The sequence below is a fragment of the Onychostruthus taczanowskii genome, unplaced genomic scaffold, assembly GCF_017590055.1.
Source record: "Onychostruthus taczanowskii isolate IOZ18803 unplaced genomic scaffold, ASM1759005v1 scaffold5, whole genome shotgun sequence".
Lineage (NCBI taxonomy): Eukaryota > Metazoa > Chordata > Aves > Passeriformes > Passeridae > Onychostruthus > Onychostruthus taczanowskii.
Window position 1 is genome coordinate 641270 of NW_024502568.1, and position 23436 is coordinate 664705.

At 44.9% G+C, this 23436-nt stretch overlaps 1 protein-coding gene across 6 annotated transcripts in view; it reads right to left on the minus strand.

Annotated features, from left to right (window-relative positions):
• The window catches only part of PAX2 (paired box 2), an 82548-nt gene that overhangs the window by 58957 nt on the left and 155 nt on the right, over window positions 1–23436 (minus strand). For 4 of the 6 annotated variants that reach the window (XM_041415414.1, XM_041415415.1, XM_041415418.1 and 1 more), the window contains exons 2-3: window positions 19462–19630; window positions 17873–18070 (exon numbers count right to left, since the gene is read on the minus strand). In XM_041415414.1, the coding sequence (XP_041271348.1) occupies window positions 17873–18070; window positions 19462–19630 (367 nt within the window). The remainder of the gene's footprint in view (window positions 1–17872; window positions 18071–19461; window positions 19631–23436) is intronic. The other 2 variants (XM_041415419.1, XM_041415417.1) reach the window with 1 other exon arrangement.

The following is a 23436-nucleotide window of genomic DNA, read 5'->3' on the forward strand; positions in this document are numbered from 1 at the left end:
ACTTAAATTCAACAAGATCAGATGCAATCAGGATTCACAGGAATATAGAGAGACAGAGGCAAGGGTATTTAAAAAAACTATACTCCCTTTACATTTATTTCTTGAATGTATTGTAGTTTAAGAAGACAGGAGGTAGCATAAGGTGAACCAAAGAGTCTATCATGTCATTTGGTCAAAAGATACCTTAGGAAGGAAATTCTGTCAAATATCTTTATCCAATGCAAAAAAGCCCTTGAAAAATTGGCTTTTGGAAAATCTCATCCCAGAAAGCAGCTGGCCTGAGATTTTGCTGAAAAGTTAACCAGACCAAAAAAACCACAAAGAAATCAAAGAAAGCCACTTAAATGTCTCAAGCCATCCACTGCTGTTTGATTAGATGGTTAGGCAATATTTTGTGTGCTGTTTTTTATGGAGTTATTGCTTATGAATAGTGTTATTTGATGGCTACAGCAGTCTCAGATCTTTGAGTGGTAGAAAATTAGCATGGTTTCACTGAAGCAGCCACAGTGTAATGCAATAAGGAGACAGTCCTACATATTAATATGCTTGTGCAGAATGCACTTCCGTGTATGTGGGCATCCATTTATGTGCAGCTAGCTAAGAGGATGCCCCTGTAAGTAAAGCCTAGGCTAGCAGAAGCAGTGACTTTCAGTGTGGCTGTGCTGCCCTGCAGGGCTGTACTGCTGTACTAGTGTGCATATGTGTGTGCTCATGGGTTTGTACACACAGCCCATTGCAGGTCTGTCTGTCTGTCTGCAGGTGTGCTCCCACCTCTGTGTGTGATCCGGCTGCGCTGCTTTCTGAATGTCAATGAGCTCAGTAAAAGCATGTATGCATTTGTGTGTGTCTGTGCATCTATCTGCATATGGATGGGCTTGCATGGTGGCTGTAGATCCGTTTCTTTGTGTGGTTTGTGTGTCCCTCCTGTGAGATGGGGGCCTTCTTGAGGCCTGATCTCGGTCAATGTGAGTACTTTCATTCTCGTAAAAGGCACCATCATTCAGCTGCAAAAGCACAAACTGGGCACCAGGAGACCTGGATCCCTGTTGATGAGCTGTGTGAGTGAGCAGTCTTTTAATTCGCTCTGTGCCTCAGTTTCCCCTCCCTGCCTGTTTTTAAACTGAGGCTGTGGACACACACTCCCCGCTACTGTATGGGCATAATATAATTCCCTGTGTGAATGGCTCTATCTGGTTCAGTCAAGATATTGAGTCCTGAGAGGACCTTCTGATGCTATGCCACTGCCTCCCAGTAACATTCACCCCTGCATGTACCTGCCTCTGTGTGTTTGTGGTTGGGGTGTCCATCTGTGTACTTTGTGGCTGGCTATTTGTAGTTTTTATCTCCCCCATGTACAAACAGAGCAGGGGAAGATGGAAAGGAAGGAGTTATTAAATGCCAAGCGGATATGCAATAAATCCCATTGATTTTACAAACTCCAGCTTGTCTTCAATCTCTTTCCATTCTTTATCCTGGGGGCATTGCAACAAAACCCTATTTTAAATACCTTTTCTTTCCCTTCCCCCTTCTCCCTCCTCTCACTCCCAAAAAAGTGTCAATATTTTATTTGGATTTTTAACTTCGCTCCATAACAGTTGTTTGACCTCCTGACTCATGTGAGTCACATAAATTCTGGGACTTTATTCAGGAGCCATGTTCCTTCTATTGAATAAGCAATTTGGGAGGGTGAATTAATGACTTGTGCTGTTGCTGGAAAGTCCCTGAAGAAATATTAAAATTGCTTGCAGACCAAATCAATACTCACTGAACACCCAGCATGAGGACCTGGGCTTTTTAATGGCTACAAACAGCAGCACTGGGTAGAGGAAGGGGAATTCCTGTACACACAACACACGCAGGCACACACAACCAACAGTAGCCTTCCCCCAGCCTTGCTGGCTCTTTCAATAACAGCACATTCTTGTGCACGCAACCTGCTACGAGCTGCTGCCTGCTGTGCCAGGGAAAGGACTTACAGTCTGGTTCCCCCATCTCCCTCCCAAGAAGATCATGCAGGATTTGCAAAAGCTGGCTGTTTGGGCTGTGTGTTAAGCGCTTGGGTTAGCATGGTCTGGCACTATCTGCAAGCACAAGGAAGGTTGATTATTTGTGACCTTATGAGCCTGTTCTATGTGCCGCTTTGCTTTTTTCCCCTCGGAAGAGGAAGCACACTAGTGCTGTGTTAGGTTTGGGGGCAGTGCTGTGGTTTGGGAAGAGGATTTGGCTGTGTTGCAGAGGCAGGTCTGTGAGATGGTTCTGTGGCTTTGGGTGCTAAACAGTATTTTGATCTGTCCACAGTGTGAATCTGTTTTGTTTGTAATATTCTCTATGATTTCCTTTCTTATAATGGCTTGTGTTTTGGTGAGGTTTGAATGTCATGCACCCCTTCTTGTGTTAAATGTGCCTGCATGTTGCTTTTGGTCATTGAGCAGGTGTCACTTCACTAGATCAGTCCATTTCAAGGGTGTGGGTGCAATCCTGAGTGGTTCTGAGTGCCCTGGCAGTCCACCAGCCTCACTAGGATATGAATGTGCTCAGTTGTGCTGCTCAACAAGGTTTTTACTATTTCCTGCTCACTAGACTGACAACTGCCAGATTTTGCCCATACCCTAAGACCCCTCTGGCAAGGGTGGGTTTTGTTACCAGAGTTTTCAAGTCTCCCTTGAGAATGTGGCCCCATGTTTTGGTGTTTTGCCCTGTGGTCGTGAATGGCTGTTTTGTATTCGCTTGTTGGGCGGCTGTTATTGTGTATTAACACCAGGCTGGGTGTACTTTGTATGTCTGCATGTCTGTCTCATTGATTCCATCAGTATTATTTTGTAATCGTGTGATTGAGTTAGTGTGCATTTCAGGGCTCCTGTGTATTGAATAATGATGTCAGGGATTGGGTTGTTTGACTGGGTAATGGCCTCTTTTCAGTGTTGTAAGTGAATGTGTCCTTCTCCTGTTTCCCTGTCTCGCTGGGGCAGGATCACTTACACTAGGTGATTCCTTAAGATGCTCACATGCACTAAAAGAATATCCCTTTGGTTCACGAGCTCTCCCTGCCCGCGGGGTACGTCTCTCGTGTGTGTGACACGTGGGGTGGCATGTCTGGCTGGTTCTCAGCTGCATGCTTCAAGGTGTGTGTGTCTTCTGGTGTACTCAGGGATTTTGCTAAGACCTTTCAGTTATGTTTTTGCATAAGGTTCTTCACAATTACGTACAAGACAATTCTGTACAGTTTCAAATAGATTTGACTGAGTCTGTGAAAGGACCTATAAATTACTACATGTCTTCAGTGAAGTGCACGCTTGCCTTTGCAAGGGTCTTCTTGTGTGACTTTCTACGTTAATGCATAGAAGGGCATCTGTGTCAGTTAACAGATGCTCCTGATCTGTGTGTGACTGACTAGCAATGTTCCCAAGTCTGAACTGACCTGGGTCTCCCATATATGTAAGAAAGAATGGGATTCTGTGTCAGCAGCATTTAGCAGTAAATATATGTGTTCAGAAATTTTAAACGTACAATGAATCTCTGGGTTTGTGCAATGGCTTCTGACTTGTGTGGGTATTGTGCAGTAATGCTTTAAGACATTGTGGCCACATTTGGTCCCTTGGAAATGAACAGGAGAGTTCAGTTATTTTTCAGCTGATGATTATGTGTCATTGCTGCATGAATTTATTTGCTCTGCACAGGCAATGTGTCTGGCACTGGGCCTGTTCTGTCCTTCCTCGGCCATCAGGATTTAGCCCAGCAGCAGTCACATCCAGACAAAGTCTATGAAAATTGCCATGAAAGATCCGGAAAACTTCCAGAGAGAGTTTTCACTTGTACCCTCTCATCAAAATATCTCATCAGGGAAAGATCTATGACCTCTCTCAGTCAGGCCGTCAATAAGGCTGGGATTTAGCAAGCCAGTGAATTTAGCTTATATTTTTCAGTGAGGTTGCTAACAGGTAACTCCTTACTCATCCTTGCATTAGCTGAAGCCTTGTTACTTCCCTTGGTCTCTTGTTTGTGATCTCACACTCTTTTCCCCACTTTCTCCTCTGTATTCTGGCCTGAATTTGACCTTGAACAGATTACATGATCCTTAGCCCAACCACTGCTTTACCAGATCCCACCCCTCACACTGGGGTAGCAGCATCAGGGTAATAGGGAGAAGGGAAAAAAATGAGGGAGTGAGGAAAGGAGAGAGGGAGGGAAAGAGGGAGAGAGACCTGTTTGAAAAATAATTGGAGGCTGTTAAACAGAGGAGCCCAGCATATCACTCTAGTAATGGAAATAAATTCCATTGTATTTGCATTTTAATTTTCCACATAAACAAAGGCCCGGAGTGAGCTGGCTTCGCCAGAATCACCGGCCAGAATTTAATTAGAAATGAAAAGTTTATAGGGTCCTCTTTAATGCGATTAATGCACAGTTAACATTTATCACATACATATGCTGGAATCGCCTTTTTTAAGCAACCACCGGCCATGAAATGAATTTCTTTTCAACTTTTTTAGCATGCGTGAGGAAGGCTGTCTCTGGTGAGGCGGTCCAGTGAGCACACTCCTGACAGCTTGGTAAACTGCAGCCCACAGAGGCTTAGTAGCCCCCATCCTCACTGAGGAAAGTTCAAGGTGGCTTAGAGGGAAGCATGGTCTAGTGGTTAAAGCCTGAGGTTGGGAGTCAGGGGATCTGGGTTGTATTCCCAACTCTGCCACATGCTCACTGCATGACTGACTTGCTCTCAGCGTCTGTTTCTCTGGGTGTTAAAAATAAAAGAGAAATCAGCTGGAAGAAGATATCTCAGCTCCAGACCCCTTCGTGTCTCAGTCTCTCCAACAACTTGCCCAGCCCTGTTGTATGGGATCTGGATTGCATCCTGTACTGTGCTGACCTCTCAGCTCATCTCCCTGTGCCTGAGCATTCCTATGCCAGCTGCAGGGACAGGGGAACATCCACAGAGCTTGCCTGATGTGAGAGGCTGGGCCTCCTGCAGGGACTTCTTTACAGTGCCCCAGCTGCCTGCACATTCATATGCATCTCACATGAGCATGAGTTCCTGTGGATCTCGCATTGCTTCTGTGAGATACGCATCTTCCTGCCGAAGAGCATGAGTCAGGAGTGGAACAAACTCTACCTTTGCGGTGTGGGAGCCCCGGCAGCCCTGCCACAAGGACCTGTATTCACTGCTGAGACAGCTTCATGTTCCTTAAGGGGATCCCAAACATGCCGGTTTAGTCCAAAAAACTACTAAGAACAGCTTGTGAGATACTGGGTCCAGCAAGCCTGAACTTCAGATACTAACATAAACCTACTCAGGAGCAGCTACCAGCCCTCCTTGTGGTAGGGTTAATTATGCCTCAGTCACCCTGAGAGGTTGCCCTGTGAATGCTTATAAAAAGCTTGAGCTTGTCTGCACATGGATGCCAGGGAAAGCAAGTCTAAACAAAGAAAAATTATCAATATCCTTTCATTGCAGAGCAACAATGAGATAAAAGGCCAAAGGTGAACACCTCCCTTGTTAATCTGTGCCCTTGCCAGAGCCAGAAGGGTATCAGACTTGTCACCTCCCTGCCTCATCGTGAGTCCCAGAGAAGATCATGGTCCCTTCCGTATGCCCCCTTCCCTGCTCTGGCTGTGTGGCAGACGGGCGACAGCCCCACTCTACTCCCATACTTCCTTTCCAGTCTTGCAGACAAGCAGAGTAAATAAACCAGGCCCATGGACACAGAGTGTTAGCATGTTAGGGACACAGCAGGGGAAGGAGGAACATGAAACCTCTATTGATCCCTTGAGGAATGATGTCCCTTCCTTATCTTATCAGATTCTCTTCACTCTTCAATTATAGCGTGTTGAAATTGGCCTCTTAACCCAAACAAGATAAGCTGGGTAATGAGGAAAAGAGTGCAAGGGGAAGGGAGAGGGGAGAAGGGCAGAGGCCAGTGCATTAAACTATAGCTATAATTAGAAATATCTCGTTTTGTGTAATCTCCTCTGCCCCCGCTATCCCCAGGTATCCTCTTCTTGCATCATGTATCAGGTGAACTACCACACATCCACTCCCCGACAAATGTATCATTCCATGACAAATGTATCATTCCATATATGCCCCTCATTCCCTCGGTGGCACTTGGTACCCACAACAGGCACATGTCCCTACCTTTGTGCATGACATTTTCTTTTGTATATGTATTTGCCCTGTTGTACACCTTTTGTGTTCACACATGTCAGCAGATGCCACTTTGTCATACACACGCTTGCACATGTGTTTGTGTTAGCGGTGCTGCCCATCTCACCACCTGTGTTTCCTCAGCACATTGGTGGTACAGCTCCCAAAGCACCTTATCTCCACATCTGTCCAAAAGAACTGCTGGCGAAGATATGAGCACTGTGAGGACTCCCCCCTGCATCTGCTTAGAGCCATAGTCCATCAGTGCATTTACAAGACTCTCTGGCCCTCGGGAAGCAGTGGCACAGAATCCCCAGCAGAGTCCCACCGTATTGCTGTGCCTTTGCTCACCACTGTGACTCCCTGCATGTAACTGCAGAGTTGCGATGTTTTTTCTATGGATAAGACTATTCTTAGTTCTTACACAGACCAATAATACCTACTTCCTAAAAGTCTATACTCCCAGCTGGACATGTTGCCCTAGTGATATGCCCAGTGCTCCTCCTGGTACACATGTCATGGGGTATAGGGCATGTCTCGCCCAAATATCCATTACAGAGAAGATTGTCTATTGGAACAATAGAGACTCAAAGGTTTATCTGTACAAAGGCACCCAGGTTTCCATGCTCAAATTACTTCACTGTGCACAGAGTGATCCTGGAGCATATTCAAGAGGTGCAGAAAGTGCTTTCATTTTGGAAGGTGGTGCTCTGAGCAGTGCTAAGGCTTCATTTACAGGGCTGGCATCCTCCTCATGCATGCATGCTTCAAAAGACTGTGTTCCCCAGGATCACTTTATCCCTTGTCTTTCACAGTGCCAGGGGCATTTCCTTGTACACACATCCACCTGAAATGGACCACACTCCCTTCCATTTCATGTCACCCTCTGACACCACCTCTCCCATTTTTTTCTGTGGGGCATGAAGAGCAATAGGTATACCAGAGACATGTATTTTTCTTTAAATATTTGCAGACACAAAAACTCATGTAAACTGCAAAGGGGGTTTACAAGCATGGTACTCATCTTTTACAAATTTCTTTGTGCTTTCTCATGTGCAAGCATACAAACTCATCCATGCAGTTCCTCCCTGCTCTCCAGCCTGCACCCCTCACAAGAAGCTGCATGCAGCCAGATCCACTTACTCTGTCCCCATCCTGTCTGCCTTCATACTCACAGACCCTAAACTCAGGCACACATGTAGCCTGAAACTGTTAAAGCCACATAAGGGAGTTGGATGTTAATACTGAATGACTCGGCATCTTATTTGGCACAGTGGCCCAAACTGCCTTCTGGAGAGCCGCAGCAGGTCTGATTTTGATGGTATACAATTCAAATCTGCTTTAGCCTTTCACTCCATCCTTATCTCTTGCTCTTTCCTTATCCAACCCACCCAACTCTCTTCCTGTTCTGGAAACTTCATGTTGTGGCTCATCTGTCAGAAATAGTACTACATATATTGTCTCTTTTAAACTCTAAATTTGCTTTTTGTTCCATAGAGAAAGGGAATTTGGGACATTGCACATTTTCCATTCTGCCTCTGCTTACACTGCCTTGGCACATTTGTATGTAGTGTATCCTGAAATACACTTCCCCATGCACTTGGTTTGCAAACATTTTATCCTTTTCTTCAGAAATGTTATTCGTGCCTTTTCTCTTCTCTTATACATCCCCTCCATTCACATTGATTTTATAAATGAACATATATATTTTGTGTATGTGTAATTTATGTATAAATGTTTAATTTTTCATGTTCAAAACTCTGCAGTTAAACAACAAAGAAGTGGCCTAAATTTAGGGAAATATTAACAGCAGGCACTATTACCTAGCTATGTCATGCAGTGGTCTTTCTTTGTAGAGGCAGATGACCAAAACTTGTTCTTAAAAGAATTTTTAGAGAAACTTGGGTATACTGAAAGGCAGTAATCCCTTTAAGACGAGCCCAAATCTCAGTGCTCAAAGAATCTAGTGCAACTTTAAAGTGAGAGCTTGAAAGTGGTAGTGGGGTAATGATGCTGTTGTATTTTGGCCCAGCTTGAAACAAATGAGGATTGATTTTGGGAATCAAAGGGCTGTGATATTATTCCTTCCTGACCAATGAAATAAGTGCTCTTTTTGTTGCCAGAACTATGCAAACTACCCTGGAACTAGAGGTGGTACATGGCATTCTGTCTGACAGATACGTGAGGGTTTCTTTTGTAACTTTGCTGTCTGGTTGCAGTCTCTGCTTTTCCTTGTGTAAATTAACAAGCAAACATCAGTCTGCTTGCAAAACATGGGTACCACCCTTCTCAAATGAAATATAGTGATGGGCATTTTGAGCAGAGCTGATCACTAATCTTGAAGCAATTTGTCTTCCGAGAAGAGATGGCTATTTAACCCTTATGCCTTGGACCCATAAGAGAGGGAAGAACTCGTACCTCGGAAGGAGGAGGATCTGTTGAAAATGGAGCTAAACATAGAATAGTAAATTTTCCCCCAGGAGTGAACAATTATTAGAGGCAAACTCCATCCTACCTGTGTATATGTGCATGTGTTAGGGAATTGCTGGAAGCCTGGGGAGCAGTATTCTGTGCAGGTTTTAGAAATGCTACAGGAACTGCAGAGCTAAGGGTGACAAAAGCAAGAAATGTCCTATTTCTATTTTTCATAGAGGCAGAGACAAGCCACCAGAATCTCCCTTCCTGAATTAACAGTGAGGTTTGGGTAAATGTTTCATATACAGCATTTTCTGGGAAGTGTATCTGTGTACTCACAGTCTGTTAGCTCAGGCTTTTGGCACATCACTCTTCCTCCTCTCTGTCAAAACTAGTACACACATAAATCCCAAGCCAGACAAAGGACAAAGGAATATCCTTCCCTGACTGCACTGAGCTCCTGAATATGCTTCCTTTTGCATACCAGCATTTTGTGTCACCATCTACGTGCCTGCTCAGAGACACGTGCTCTCTACCATATACCAGTATGTAGTATCCAACCAACAGGCACATTTTCTCAAAGGTACCTATCTGCCTTGCACTTAGAATCCCTGTGTAAATGTCCTGTAGAAAAAAATGCCGTATAGTTCAGATTTTTTGTTCCTTATACCCACCTCTGAACACACCAATCTTTCAAATCTGCCTCCTATATACTAATGTACCCTCTACACTCTGTCTATATCATCGCTCCTCCTCAATGTCTGTATGGACAGACATATTCTCTCCATATGTCTCAAACATTTCATGCATATATCCTGTAATTCTTCATACCCCAACCACAGCTATTCCTCTCCTATGGCTCCAAGATTGAACTATTGTGTTGTCCATTTCCCGGTGACAAGGGGTCTAGTTACAGGGTTATTGATTAGTTTTCATGCAGACAGATGGATCTGCCTTTGGTCTCCCCACCAAAATCCACCTCTGTATGGGCTGATTGTCACTGCTCCAGGGATAGGATTTCACCAGGAGACCACCCTCCATGCAAACATCCTTCACCCAGGCCACGGATGGTAATAAATGGAGTCAGGCTGAGCCATAATAAAAGCAATTGAGTGGGTTACCTGTGCAGACATGAGATTTATACCTCCTCATATTTGATGTGATTGTTTTATTGAGTTCTCAGTGCAGTTAGGATGCCATTTATTTATTTATTTATATGCCTACTTATCATGGAAGAGGGGGGAGGCTCTTTCAGCCTGGCTGGTGTGCAGCCTCTGTCTTGTCAAATATGAGCCCATAGAAAAGGACTCTTCAGTTTTGCTCTGCTTTTTACCTAGACTTGGACTTGATCAGTGAGCCCTTCCCACATATCTCATTTCCTATGACAAACAAAGATGTTTGTTTCAGGACCCCTGAAACCTTGAGGATTGTCTGAATTATGAGCCTAGTAGAAGCTAAGGGGCTGGTGTAAACCAAGACATGTGTATATGCTGATTTTCTAAAAGTGCCTCTTGAAAGAAATTCCTATTTACGCTGTGCCTGTTTTGGACAATGGTTTGTGATCTATGCACAGAGCCTCTTTATGCTATTGCAATAGAAATAGTAAGCATTGGCATTTCTTCTGACTCTGTGATCACATGTAAGCATTGAGAAATATTAGCAGGTGTAAATTGATTGGAAATGAATATTTGTAAGTGCACCCTGAGGAATCTGGAAACCAAGTGATTAGATTTGTGATTTTCAGCTGGGTAGATAGCCATATAAGTGCTGCAAAATCAGCCCTCAGTTACTGGCAATAGAGAAAATTGGAGGCTAGTGCTGAATATCTGAATATAGTGTCTAGTATTTCATCACAAGCCTAACCATGGCTTTTTGGGTTTTTCAGCTCCTCCAGTCAAGTGGTAGTATGAGAATTTCAGCTCTCATTTAATAAAGTATGTTGCCAGTGCTTGTGGGGGCTTGAAAAGGGACCTGTCAGCTCTCAGAAGACTCAAAGGGCTGCATTGTTAAGATGTTTTTAAAGATGCTTAATAGGAGTCAGATATCCAAATCCCCTTTAAAATTTAGAGTAGAAAAGAGAAAACAAGTGAAAACAAACCTACATTGTATTACAAGTGCTTGTGATTCTTATGCCAATTACACAGTTTAGGCTCTACCTTGGCATTTTTAAACATTTGGGACTGATAAATATGGCAATGCAGCTATAGGCTCCGATAGGTTAATTTGAATTACAGTGGAAAAAATCCTCATTCCTGTTAGTCTCAGTTTAAAAAATAATCATTTGGGAGAAGAACCTTTCTGATGCTTTCATGAGTAGTAATCATTGTTAGAGCATCTACACACAGATGGGATTTCTTAAACCCCCAGTGAGCTATGTGGATGTCAGACCAATGGCAAATGCTTTAAGAAGTCTCTAGCTTTCCATTTATAGAGACCAGCAGCAAAAGTGTGATGTCTAAATGTTTTGCTGATTTTAAGTGGAGAGCTTAAATTTCATTTGAATTTCACCATGCCTTAATTAAGGACAATGGAATCTAAGTGAAGATCAACCTTGTTTAACTGTTTTAAAGTCATATCCTGTTATTCAAGTAAAATGAAAATCTTTTTTTTTTTTTGAATAGGCTTTGGGGTTAGAGATGGGAATTTTCTGATACTTGATATATGTCTGAAAACACGGCTTTGTTTTGTATGCACCATGTCATCATATTATAAAAAGTCTAGCTGGCCTGCTAAACCATTATCTGTCTCTTTAGCCAACACAAGATTATTTCTTATTGTATATTTGCTTGTTATTAATGCCACCTACTTATATATATTCCAAGAAATCAGGAATTCCTATGGGATACAATTCCACATTTTAATGGACCTCCATATCAGAGGATACCTTCTGCTACCATTTAAATGTTTCCTTTCTTATTTGCCTCCCTTAATTCTTGCCTATAGTGCTTTGTTTAAATGTGAATCATTCCTTTCCTTTTGGAAGGACTGTGCCCTTCAGATCACTATATTGTTCTCACCCCATCGTCATTTCTTGGCCAAGCCACTTATATTTTCTCCTCTTTTCTCCCAAAGTCAAATGAGTTTTTACCACATAATACTGATTCTGGTAAGTGAGGTTTAGCTCCATAAGAATCACTCACCCAGCACAGAACTGCAGCTACCTCTATGGCAGAATGCAGCAATAATTCAGTAGTTGCAAAAGCTTGAAAATATTTAACTTCCAGCAAAAATCAAGCTTTTTATATATCTATAGAAAAAGGAAGGGCTGGGATTTTTAGGTGATAAAGGGGCCGATACGGTTCTGAACTTCAAGGTTCACAGAACAGGGAGTTCAAAACTTCCCAGGCACAACCAATTCTACTTGCTGACTGGCTCTGTTGAGCTAATATCTCTGCAATATGAAAATCAGAAAAAATGCAGCTAGCTTATTGTACTTCCCCCCATACAACCTTCCAATGGCCAGATATGATGAATAAGACAAAGAGAAATGCTGTGAGCATTCATTTACTCTTTCAGCTGCAGTAACATTGTCTGTAACCTCTGCTTTATGAGCCTGTCCTTTATTTGCAATGATAAAAAGAAGATAATACCAGGTTTGTGTCTGATGGAAAAGAGTCTGAATTTAAAGGAGTATATTCCCTGTAATGAAGCCCTGTGTGACCCGATTACATTCTTTGCTCTGCTGAAAGCAACTGGCAGTAGAAGTCTTCTACCTCGAGAGCGTGCCCTCATGCCGGAAACTGCATAGAAACCTTAGACTCAGCATCAGCCGGGAGAGAGGATTCCTGCTCGAATCCTGAGTTTCTTCCATGTGCACTAGGAAATGCCAGTTTACAAGTCCCGGTAATCTCCACTGAGCACCGTCGGACAAGTTTTCTTCATTCCTCCCTTGCACCAAAACAATGTCAGACAGAGGCAAACCCAGTCTATCTGACAAGTCGAATATTTGGTGTCTATATTGAGAAAACTGACTTGTGCCTGCTAAATACCAGCAGTGGTGATAGGTTTGTGTGACATGCACACCCACACACATGCTTGCAGGTTAAAACTCAGGCAGTTCACCCCAAGTTCACTGCAGACAATGCAGTTGTCACTGCTTTTGATCACTATGAGCAAGCTGTCATTAGAGATACCCTGTACTCTTCCAGCTTCTCCCTAGACTCAATACCTCTCTTCCAAGAATTCCAGATTTGTTCAGGAGGAAGGAAAACCAAGGAGATTCACAGTGACTTTGGTGGGATGTCCTTTGGGGAATTTTCAAGTGCTGCTGGCTAGCGAGGGTAGCTCAGAAAGCTGTTTGTGTAATACTGATTTCTTCTGCATACAGCACAGCCCCTGCTCTAATGTGCCTTCTTCTTGCCAGACAATTGTTTGTCTTGAAATGTTACATTTACCTCAATTGCATGAGCTAAAGCCTCAGCTGATGTAAACCAACCTAGCACCAGTTTTGAACTTTTTATTGTTATGTGTTGAACTCACTGGAAATTTTTAGTGAAAGATCATATGGAGTTTTACAAAAGTAACTAAAAGCTGTTATTTTCATTTTACAGATGGCAAAACAGCCTTCTAAGGAGTCCGTGTGACCTGCCTAAGATCAGTCAGAAAATTAATGTCAGAACTGGTAAGAGAAATCTGATCTTCGAATATGCCATTCTTTGCTCTAAACTACAGGCCAGCCTGCAGCTACTGAAATTGGCCGTATGCTCAAAAATATTTCAATGTACAAGTATATTTTACTGGTCCTTATAACGCACGTCAATGTATGTGTCTTTCCATATGTATTTTAAAAACACATCATTACTGGAGACTTTAACTAGGCATCATTAGTCAATTGCTGTATCGTGAAAATGGAAACATCTCCCTAAACCATATGCTTAACTCTAGAAATTAATGGATACCCAATACCTAAGAGAAGATCGAAAAAGCATCCAGCAGTTTGACGGAGATAATATATCCACTAAACTCTATTCTCTGCCATGGGGTATTAGTTAGGTCTGTTCTCAGGAACTCAGGGTCCAAAGTGTAACCAGAAGACTGACTGAACTCTGAAATGCTTTGCCTTTGGCATGCGTTGGCTAAGAACTAACTGGGAGTTCCCAGTACTGAACCTGGCCATCCAAGAACTGGGATAGAGGTGCAAATCAGGGGGAGGTTGTTTTGCTTTGCCTTTCTGAACCTCATTCATTAACCCAAGATATTTCATTAATTTAAGAGAAGCAGGAAATAGCGCTTAAACAACAATTGCATAACTTAGAGTACCGTGAAAGTATGACCGTGATGTGCTCCCTCCTGTTCCTACTAACGTCCACTGTCTAATTCAGATTTCTCTGGCATGATTACCATCTCATGAAATTTATGTTCTTAGGTGAACTGTATGTTCTGCTAAACAAAGGAAAAGTTCTCACTAACGTCTGCCCAAGTTCATTTTTAGGAGACTGCCACAAGGAGCATCTACATTTAACAGTGTCTAAATTCACTTGAAACAGTCTAATCTGAAATGACCAAAGATAACTGGTTTATAGTTAGATGATAGATGGAAAAGTTTGCGCTGGCAGAGTGCTCAAGAAGCAAGGTGCTCAAAAGATTTAAAGCATTAATTGCTTACCAAAGAATTAACAACTTCTGTCATTTGCCTGCTTCTCAATTGCATGCACTGTGTATGTGTGTGTGAGTTTACATATATACATGTACATACACATGTTTGTATGTATGTTTATGTATACGTATGCATAGACAATTGGTTTATACTGCACAGTACTTAAAGTATGAAGTGGGAACAGGAAAGCTGTTGGCGCATAGATAACTGATCCTGTAATTTCTGGTGCACTTGGCTTATGAACTCATATACTCTCTAGATTTTTCCCGTAATTAAAAGAAATCTACTGTGTTGCAGAAGACTTTAATGTTTTTTCCTGAGTCTTGACAGCTTAGTTAAGTCATGTTTTTTTCACTAGAATTTGTATCTACCCTTTGTCTGACTGAGTTTGGAATGAAAAAGTTTCTGACAAAACTCAGAACTAAATAACATGTTGTCCCAAAAGTGTCCTGCTATTCTCAGTGCAATAGTGACAGACCACTGCAATGTAGGCACACAGAATTAAAAAATTTTTTTTAAAAATTTTAAAGTGTTTAAGGGAGAATTTTAAAACTGAATTAAAACTGTTGCTCTGTAGTCTCTCACCTGAAGACCTTTACAAATGTTAGACTAATTCTCAGAAAGAAAATAAAAGGTTGTTAATACATTTTCAAAAAATCTTATAATAACCAGAAGTAATTTTTTTTTTCTATATACAAGGACATCCATTTTGAAGCACAGTATTCACAGTCTATTTAGGGATATAGGTAACTTTCCATAAATGCCTTGCTAATTGCCTTAAGATAATGTTCCTGGATGTAGTTCTAACTGTTCTAGACACTGGGTAAAACCAGATTTTGCATTGGAAATGCCACATTTTGCAGAAGTAAGAAGACAGATATTTATTGATGGCTAGGTTTTAAAATTGTCATCTCTCTGAAGCTGCTCAGAGACTAAGTGTTAGATTAACTCCAATTTGTGATTGGTGATCAGAGAGATGAAAATTTACTGCAGGTAAGGGATTTCCTGTTACAAAGAAACTGTCCAGATTCTGTATGTGAATTTTTACAATGAGGGAGAGAAAAATATATATTTAAATTGTGAGCTTCTTTGTGTTTTGTGAGTTCTGTGAGGTGGAGTAATGAAAGTCACTGGAGTGATGAAGCTCACGCTACTCTCCACAGCACTAGGATTGGGCCCTAATATACTCAATATTTCCTATTTCACTGCAATTTTTTCCCAGTTCGCTGTCCTGTTCTTGTCTAGGACAGACTTGCAAATTTTATTACCTGTGTTATGGGCTCACAGATGTGAGTTTTGGGGAGCTTCATACAAAGGTGAACAGTGGGAAGTTTTATCTGTATTTTTAAAAGGAATGGGGAAAGACTAGATCTTGTGAAGCTAAAATGCTCTTGAGCCTTGGGGACTACACACTCAAATGCCATTGCCATGGTGGGTCACAGCTGAGCCTCTCTAGTATAAGAATACTTAGCAGCTACAAAACACTTGTCCTCAAAGTATTTTATAAGCACAATCTAACTGGCAAGTGTTTCCACCTCCTTCTGAGAAAAATTAGTTTTCATTTCCAGTGTGGGGAAACTGAGGTACAAAACTCCCAAAACCCTGCCGCAGACTGGTAGCACGGTGGGAGCCAAATCTGGTGCTCAGCTTTCTGCCTGGGACAGCACAACCCAGACATGAGGCACTGGGTCCAGCAAGCATAAGACTGAGACTTCCGTGACTTTTGGATGCTGAGATCCCTTAAGCTAGCTGAAGTATAAATATATTTTGGGTCTGTACATGTTATTTCTCCAAAGAGCCTATGGCCATTCCTCTGGACTTCCATACCACCAGCTCAATTCCTTACAGGGATAGCTGTCTGTCCTTCCACAGCTGCCTTTGTAAGGTGTCTGAATGTCAAACTGTTATTATTTCAATACCTGACTGAGAGAGTAACAGAGACCTGGAGGTTTTTTAGGAGGGTGTATAATTAGCCGATCAGTATTATGTTACCCTGTTCATAACTTAATAACCATTTTAATACAGATGGCACACACAGGGATAATTTCCTAGGGTAGCCTAGCAGTATATTACAGAGACAGTGTGTCTGAGGGAATCTTTCTTAGCCAAGGTACATTCTACTAGCTAATTCTACCTGCTGTTTTCAAGATGATTTGGGATAATTCCATATCATTTGCAAAATATTAAAACCCATTTATATAGGATGCCAGATTTAGAAATACATGGTCTGAGTTATTAGACATATTTTGATAAATCTGCCATGAAAAGTGCAAGACAAAAAAATACCACTGTTTTCCTTGCTATTTATTTTTGCTTCTCTTGCTATAAATACACCAGGTTTTGGTTTTGATTTTGGTTTTTTTAATCTGGCTAAATTTGTTATAGATCAAAAAGGCCAGTATAGCGATTTGTGCATTTTATCTATGTAAACACTACAAAAGCCTGCATGCTTATTTACACATACCCTGTGTATATGTATTTGGCTGGGAAGAGCCATACATTTGGAATTGCATCCAAAATTTAGTGTATTTTTACTCTATTGGTGAGGTATTTCATGCCTATGTATACTCTGTTTCTAGAGGTTGTATTTCTGTGGGCACAGTCAGGGTATCTGTACATACATAACACTAAAACGGTGTAATTACTTCTACTGTGTGCACAGGAGTGTTGTGTTGCCAAAGTGTGAAGATCTGATGTACGTTGTGTTTGAACGTGCAGGCATGTGAGCAGTCTGAGCGCTTTGATGTCTGTCAGTACGTGATTATATCTATTCCTTTTTCTCCTGCATCGATCCTGGGTTTTTGCCTGTCATATAGGTTTTTTTGTCACCTCAAACCTGAGACCAAATCTGAGTCCCTCCAACAACAAAATCAACAAAACCTGCACCCTAGCAGCCGGGGGAGGAAATGGGGAAGGCGGAGGGGGCAAATGGTTCGCTAGTGCGAAATCGATTCTGCTGCTGCCTAGCCTTCTGCGAGATCAGGGATCAGCCCGAGTCGGGGCCGCCGGGAGCGCGGAGAGCAGCGCTCCCCAGCCGGGTGAAGAACAGCCCGGCAAATTTAGCCGTTCCCTCAGGCTACCGATGGAGAGTGAGCCGGGGGAGTGGGTGCAAGGGAATCCTTCCTCCCGCGCTCAGCGGCTCGCGGCTGTGAGCCCTGCTTGGCAGAAGACGACGGCAGCCTTTCGGCTCAGAGTTCTAATACCCTGGCAAGGCTGGAGCTCATCTACACCCCGGTAGGGGTGTTCGAGGGACACGGGAAGCCCCGGCTCCGCAGTCCCTCACCCCTGCAGCCTGAGCAGCACCCAAACCTTGCCGCAGTGCCGGCTGCTCGGCGGGAGCTCAGGTGCTCTGGCAGCGGCGCTGCCCCGGCCCCGGCTGGCCCCGGGCCGCGCGGCGGGCACGAGCTGCGGGCCTGCCGCAGCGAGCCCCGGGACGGATCCGCGCACCCGCTGCTCGGGGCGGCTGCTGCGGGAGCGGGCGGCTGTTTTCCGTCCCGCTGCCGGGAGCTGGGCTCGGAGGTCACGGCGAGGCCAGGGAGCGCCCGCTGGACCGGGCCGGGGACTGGCGGGCTATGCCCACGGGTCCCGCTTCAGACAGGGGACCGCCGAAGGCTGGATCTACCCTGACCGAGGAAGGATTAGGCCGTCCTCGCTGTTGGAAGGGGTTTTATGGGGCCGTAAAGATGCGACTGGGCCGCGAGCTGCGGGGTTGCTCTTACCTGTTTATGGAGGAGACGCTGGGGACCGTGTCGTTGTCGCAGATGCCCTCGGCCAATAACCTGTCCCGGATCTCCCAGGCGAACATTGTCGGGTTTTGTCTCTTGTACTCGGCGATTTTATCCACTACTTTGGGGGTGGCCACTTTGGGTTTGGAGCCTCCGATCACGCCGGGCTTTATGCTTCCCGTCTCGTAATACCTGCACAAAATATGGTCAGTGGCCTGCCGTCCTTGAGCACCCAGAGCCTCACTGGCCCTCAGAGCACCCCGCGGCCCCTGCCCCCTGCCCCACCTCGGCTTCGGCCCGCGGGTACGCGGCCTCGGGCTGTGGCCGCTCGGGCGCTGCGTATCGCCGCTTCTCGAGGCGCCAGGCGACATGACCTGGGGCTAAGGCAGTCCCTGTAATTCTCTAGGGCTCACTCTTGTTTTTTTTTTTCTTTTTTTTTTTTTTGGTTGGTTTGGGGTTTTTCTCTTATTCTTTTTTTTTTTTTTTTTTTTTTTTTTTTTGGTTGGTTTGGGGTTTTCCCCTTATTCTTTATTTCCTTTTTTCCCCCTTTTTTCTTTTTTTTCATTTTTCTTTTTTCTTTTTTATTTTTTTTTCCTATGTGTACGTGTGTGTGTGTTAGAAGCGAGGGACGCTGCCTCCCCCTTCCCCCGCTTTACGCGCACACACTTCCTTTAGGCCCTGGGGTCGGGAAATTAAACAGAAACCCTCTCCCCGATGCCGCTGTCCAGAGATGAAGCCCGCCGAACGCGGGATCGGGCCGGGCGGCCGGGAAGGGCGCGTGGGGAACGGGCAGTGGCGGGCTCGCACTCCCCCGCCTGCATCTCCCAGCCGGCCGCTCCCGAACCGGGGCGCTGGCCGAGCTGCGGATGCAGGAGAACGGTTCATCCCGGCCCCGGGATCCCTCTCAAGCGGGTGCTCGTACCGGGCAGCGCCATCCCACTCCCCGCTGTCCATTAGCTCCGCTGCCGGCAGCGTTTCTGTCCCGGCCTTGGCCGGGCACGGCAGCGCGCGTAGCGCCCGCACCGGCGGCTGGGGCACCGCCGCCTGCTCACACCGCTACGCATCCGAGCGGCCGGGCCAGGGCCCTGGCTCTCCCCGAGTAGCCCCTAGGGATATTGCACACCTCATTTGGCGATGATCCGTTACCGCGGGCATTTATTTATTTATTTATTTGCCCCGTTGTTTGTTTATTTACCCGTGTATTTGGTAAAGCTGCTTACGGCTTGTTGTGAGTTAGGATTTTTTTTGTTCCTCATGGATTGGGGATTTTTGGTGGTTCTTTCGTTTTCTTTCTCCCGTCCCTTCTCTTTCCCGCCCTCCCACACACTCTTCTCGAATTATTTTGTCTTCCCAGGAGTTTTTAAACACCGCCGGTGAGGGAAGGGGGGAGGCGGGGGAGAAACACGTCCTTGCCAGCTGGAGGAGGGGGCCCTGCTCAGCCGCGGGCTCCCACTGTGGGAAGGTGCCGGGGTCGAGGCGGGGAGAGCCCGGTGCCGCGGGAAGGGCGGAAGGTCATATTGGAGCGGGGAAGGGACGCAATGTTGCAGTCTCAGGGGAGGGGAAGGAGCTGCCTCTTTCCTTACCTGCCCAAGATCTTGCTGACACAACCGTGGCTGACCCGCAGCTGCCTGGAAATGTCACAGGGTCGCACCCCCTGGTGAGCCAGCTCCACTATCCTTTGTCTCACCACGTCAGGTAGGGGCCTGCCGTTCACAAACACCCCCCCGAGCTGGTTCACACCCCCGTGCCCTGCTGGGGAAAGAGAAATAAAAAAAACACAACAACCCACGCACACCAGAAACACACCGTTAGTCGTGGATTCTTTACCACTCGCGCTGCAAATTCTCCAGTCATTACAGATGGATGGAGGTGACGGCGGGGGGTCGAGAGTGGGGAACAGGACGTGGGGAAGCGAGAGAAAATAAACAGGGAGAAGGAGAGAAAAGAGATAAAAACAGGGAGAATGAGAAAATGAGAGCGATAACAAGAGGAAAGAAAAAAAGAAAAGAAAGAAAAAGAGAAGAAAGAAAGAAAGAAAGAAAGGAAGAAAGAAAGAAAGAAAGAAAGGAAGAAAGAAAGAAAGAAAGAAAGGAAGAAAGAAAGAAAGAAAGAAAGGAAGAAAGAAAGAAAGAAAGAAAGGAAGAAAGAAAGAAAGAAAGAAAGGAAGAAAGAAAGAAAGAAAGAAAGAAAATAAAAAAAATAAATGATGGAAAGGGAAGGCAGAATGAATTTTCCCGAGACGGAGGAAGATTGTTCTCCACCTTCCCGTACGCCGCCCTCCCTCCCCGAGCCGCTCTCCTCCTGCGGTCCCGATCGGGATGCCGGAGCGGTGGATTCTCACGGCCATTGTGATGGGCCGGACATGGAAACAGCGCCCGCGCCCGCTCCTCAGCCCCAGAGCAGGGCAGCGATGCACTCCCAACTCCAGAGCTCGACCTCTTAGAGGCTCCGGGCGGACTCTGCCGCAGTCCCCTTTCTCTTTACTCCTGGGCTTTTTCTCTCATTTTCTTTCCAGGATTTTCTATCACGTTGTCAATTACAGTTCCTCGCGAACTCCGCCCTCCCTCACCCCGCGGCATGTCCCCCATGCAAGCAGTTCTATCCCGTTATTTTGGGATGCGAGTTGAAAAGACTCACGGAGAAAAGAGAAAAGGAAAAAAATGGAGGGAGAGAGATAGAAAATATTTTGTGTCCCGCAGCTGGTGTTCCTTTACAGGCAGACCCTATTTCTCATTAGCTTTCGATCTTTACAGGAAAAAAATCCGGGAAAAAAAATAATAGACTCGTACTCTTCCGGGTTTGGGTTTGGTTTTTTGGGGGATTTTTTCCTTCCCTACCATACAAATCTAATTCAGGGAGTCCGTTTTCCTCTGTTCTCCATTTCCAGCCAAAAACCTGCTCTCTCTCAGACAGGATTGCTAGGATCGCTTTTCCCCCCCGATCTGTCTTTCTCCATTTCTAGAAATAACTTTGGGGAAAAAATAAGTATGCACCTGCTAAGAGTGGACACGGAGTGTCGGGGATAAAGGGAAATATCTGCTTTTCGGACGCACTAAGACAGTCGGTCGTGAATCAAAGGTCTGCGTTAGAGCCGAGAGCAGTTCGCCGTTGCCAGGGCATGGGGAGATGCCCGCTCGCAGGCGGTACAGCTTCGCTGGCTCTGCTACCTGAGCGCCTGTCTCCGGAATATCCAACTGATATAGCTGTGGAGTGCACTCTGTATTAAAGCTTTCCTTTCACACAACCCTAACCTCCTGTATTTTCCTCGCCAAGAGATCTTAGTTCGTTTTGCAGTTTGCTGAAAAATGATCTGTTTGTATTTTCGTTGAGGTTTTTTTCTCTCCTGCTTCTGACACTGACTTATTGGCTCTGAACTTAGTGGAAACTCTCATTGCCCTGCGATCGATCCAAGTCCTTTCGTACAAATAGAGTTTTTCCCATCTCCCCCACCCCTTCAGTAACACCTTCACACATCCCCTCCCAGCCCCATCGGCCGGGGCGCCGGCTGGCTTTTCCGTCGTTCCCCGCTGAACCGGGGTTATGTTTTGCATTCTTTTGTTACTCTTTTTAAAAACATATTTAGGGTTTCAGAGGGGACGGGGGATGTTTATCTTCTTCCACTAAAACCGGCGGGTATATATTGTTGTGTTCTTTCTCCATTTTTTCAGAAGCCCTTCTGCACATGTTGCCTCTAAAGTTACCAGATAGCAATTTCTTCGGCAACTCCATGATAAATAATTCAAAGCACCTATTATAACTCGCATTACAAAGTATTAAAGGGCAACAGATGCAAAAAGATTAAAAATTAATAATTCAAATTATTGCAGTCCGGATATTTTTCACACTGGTTTGTTTTGTTCTGCCCCGTGGTTTTCTAACATTCTTTCTATCAGAGCAGTCAGATATTTACGTGTATTTATCTGCATGTAAGTGCCGGCATCTGTATGTGCACAGACTCAGTCGTGCCGCTGTCGTACCGATCGTGTCTGTATGTCAGGAGCCTGTGCCCGCATCTCTTTACATTGCTTAATAGTAACCAGGTCTGTAGCTCTAGAAATACACTTTAGGAAACGAATCAAACGTTGGTGGGGTCGTTTTGTTTTGTTTAGATTTGGTGTTCTTTGGGGTTTTTTTTGTTTTTTTTTCCCCTAATCGGAAGCCAAAAATTGGTCAGGAATCTCCCTGGAGTTTTTAAAAAATCAGCGACAGTGAAATGCCTCTTTCGTCTGCTGACATGTTTCAGATCGTACTGCAGCTGGAATTACTGACATCGCGTCTGGAAACAGATCGCACCGCTGAAAATTAAAATAATGGCTAAAGCACGGAGTGTTTGCTGTTAAAGCTCTTTGGAAATCAAAACTCACATTTTAAGCAATGTATTCTGGAAATCACTTATTAGGAAACAGAAAGGCAGTTACCTACATCCGCGTTTGGGGATTTAATCGTGGGCTTGTATTTCTGCACCTTCCTTCTCAAGGCAAAATCGGGATTTTTTTAAAGTTCAAGCATTTCCATTTTCTATCTTTTCGATTTGTGTTTTATGCAGTGGGCAGGGCGTGTCCTCAAAAGTTTCGGTGTCAAAAGTTACAAATTGCTCTTAATTATTCATTTCCTGACTCAACATACTCTCAGTCTCGGTTTTCTATTTGTATTTTTTCTTCTTCAGTTTAAATCTCGGAATTATTTTCTCTCCTGCGGTATAATTAAAATCACTGGAAATTCCTTGTTACAGTCCCTGGTAAAGGAGGTTTTTCACGTTCCTTCGTCCCCCTCTTAAGAAAGCCTTTTAAAATTGAAAAATGTAGCATGAATGCCCTTCCTCTGTACCAGGATTGTATTTAAAATTCACACCGGGTATCTGGTAAATAAACCAGGAGGGATCGTGACTTCTTGGGAGCCTCCAAAGCCACTTCATCTCCCTGCCATACAATTGTCCTATTTTTTCCCGCAGTCCAACCTTTCGCCAAACGAAAACGACTCACAGAACAGCCACCGACTAACCCGCCATTAATTCGAAACTGGCGTCTTCCCTCTCTGCCACCAAAATCCAAAATCAAAGCAAACAGCATCGCATCGCGGGGCAGTCTGGGGGGTTAAAGCCGCGGAGCGTTGCGGGGAGTCCCGGCCCGGCTGGGCACGGACAGGGAAAGGGCCCGTCCCGGGGGCTGACACGAGTCAGAATAAACTCTTGTTTTCTGAGGGGCGATGGAGAAAGTGTATTTGCGGAGCACAGCTCTGGTTCGAAGGGGGCTTTTCTTAGTGCTCTCAGGGCACGCAGCACAGGCACAGCAGCGCTCAGTCCCCTGCCCTCGGACTGGGGCTCCTGGCCCCCGCCCCACTGCCGGCACGGAGCCCTGCTCCCCTCAGCTCGGGGCTGCCCGGCATCCTTGCTCTGCAGCTCGGGCCGGCAGTATCCATCCTGCCTTCTGAACGCCTCTCTGAGCCCGGTAGCGGCCAGGGTGAAAAGGTGGACGTGGAGGAGGATCAGGTGAGGAAGGATGGTTGGGGAAGGAAGAATGAAGGGATGAGAAAGGGACAGCAGCGGAAGGAGCCGGGCT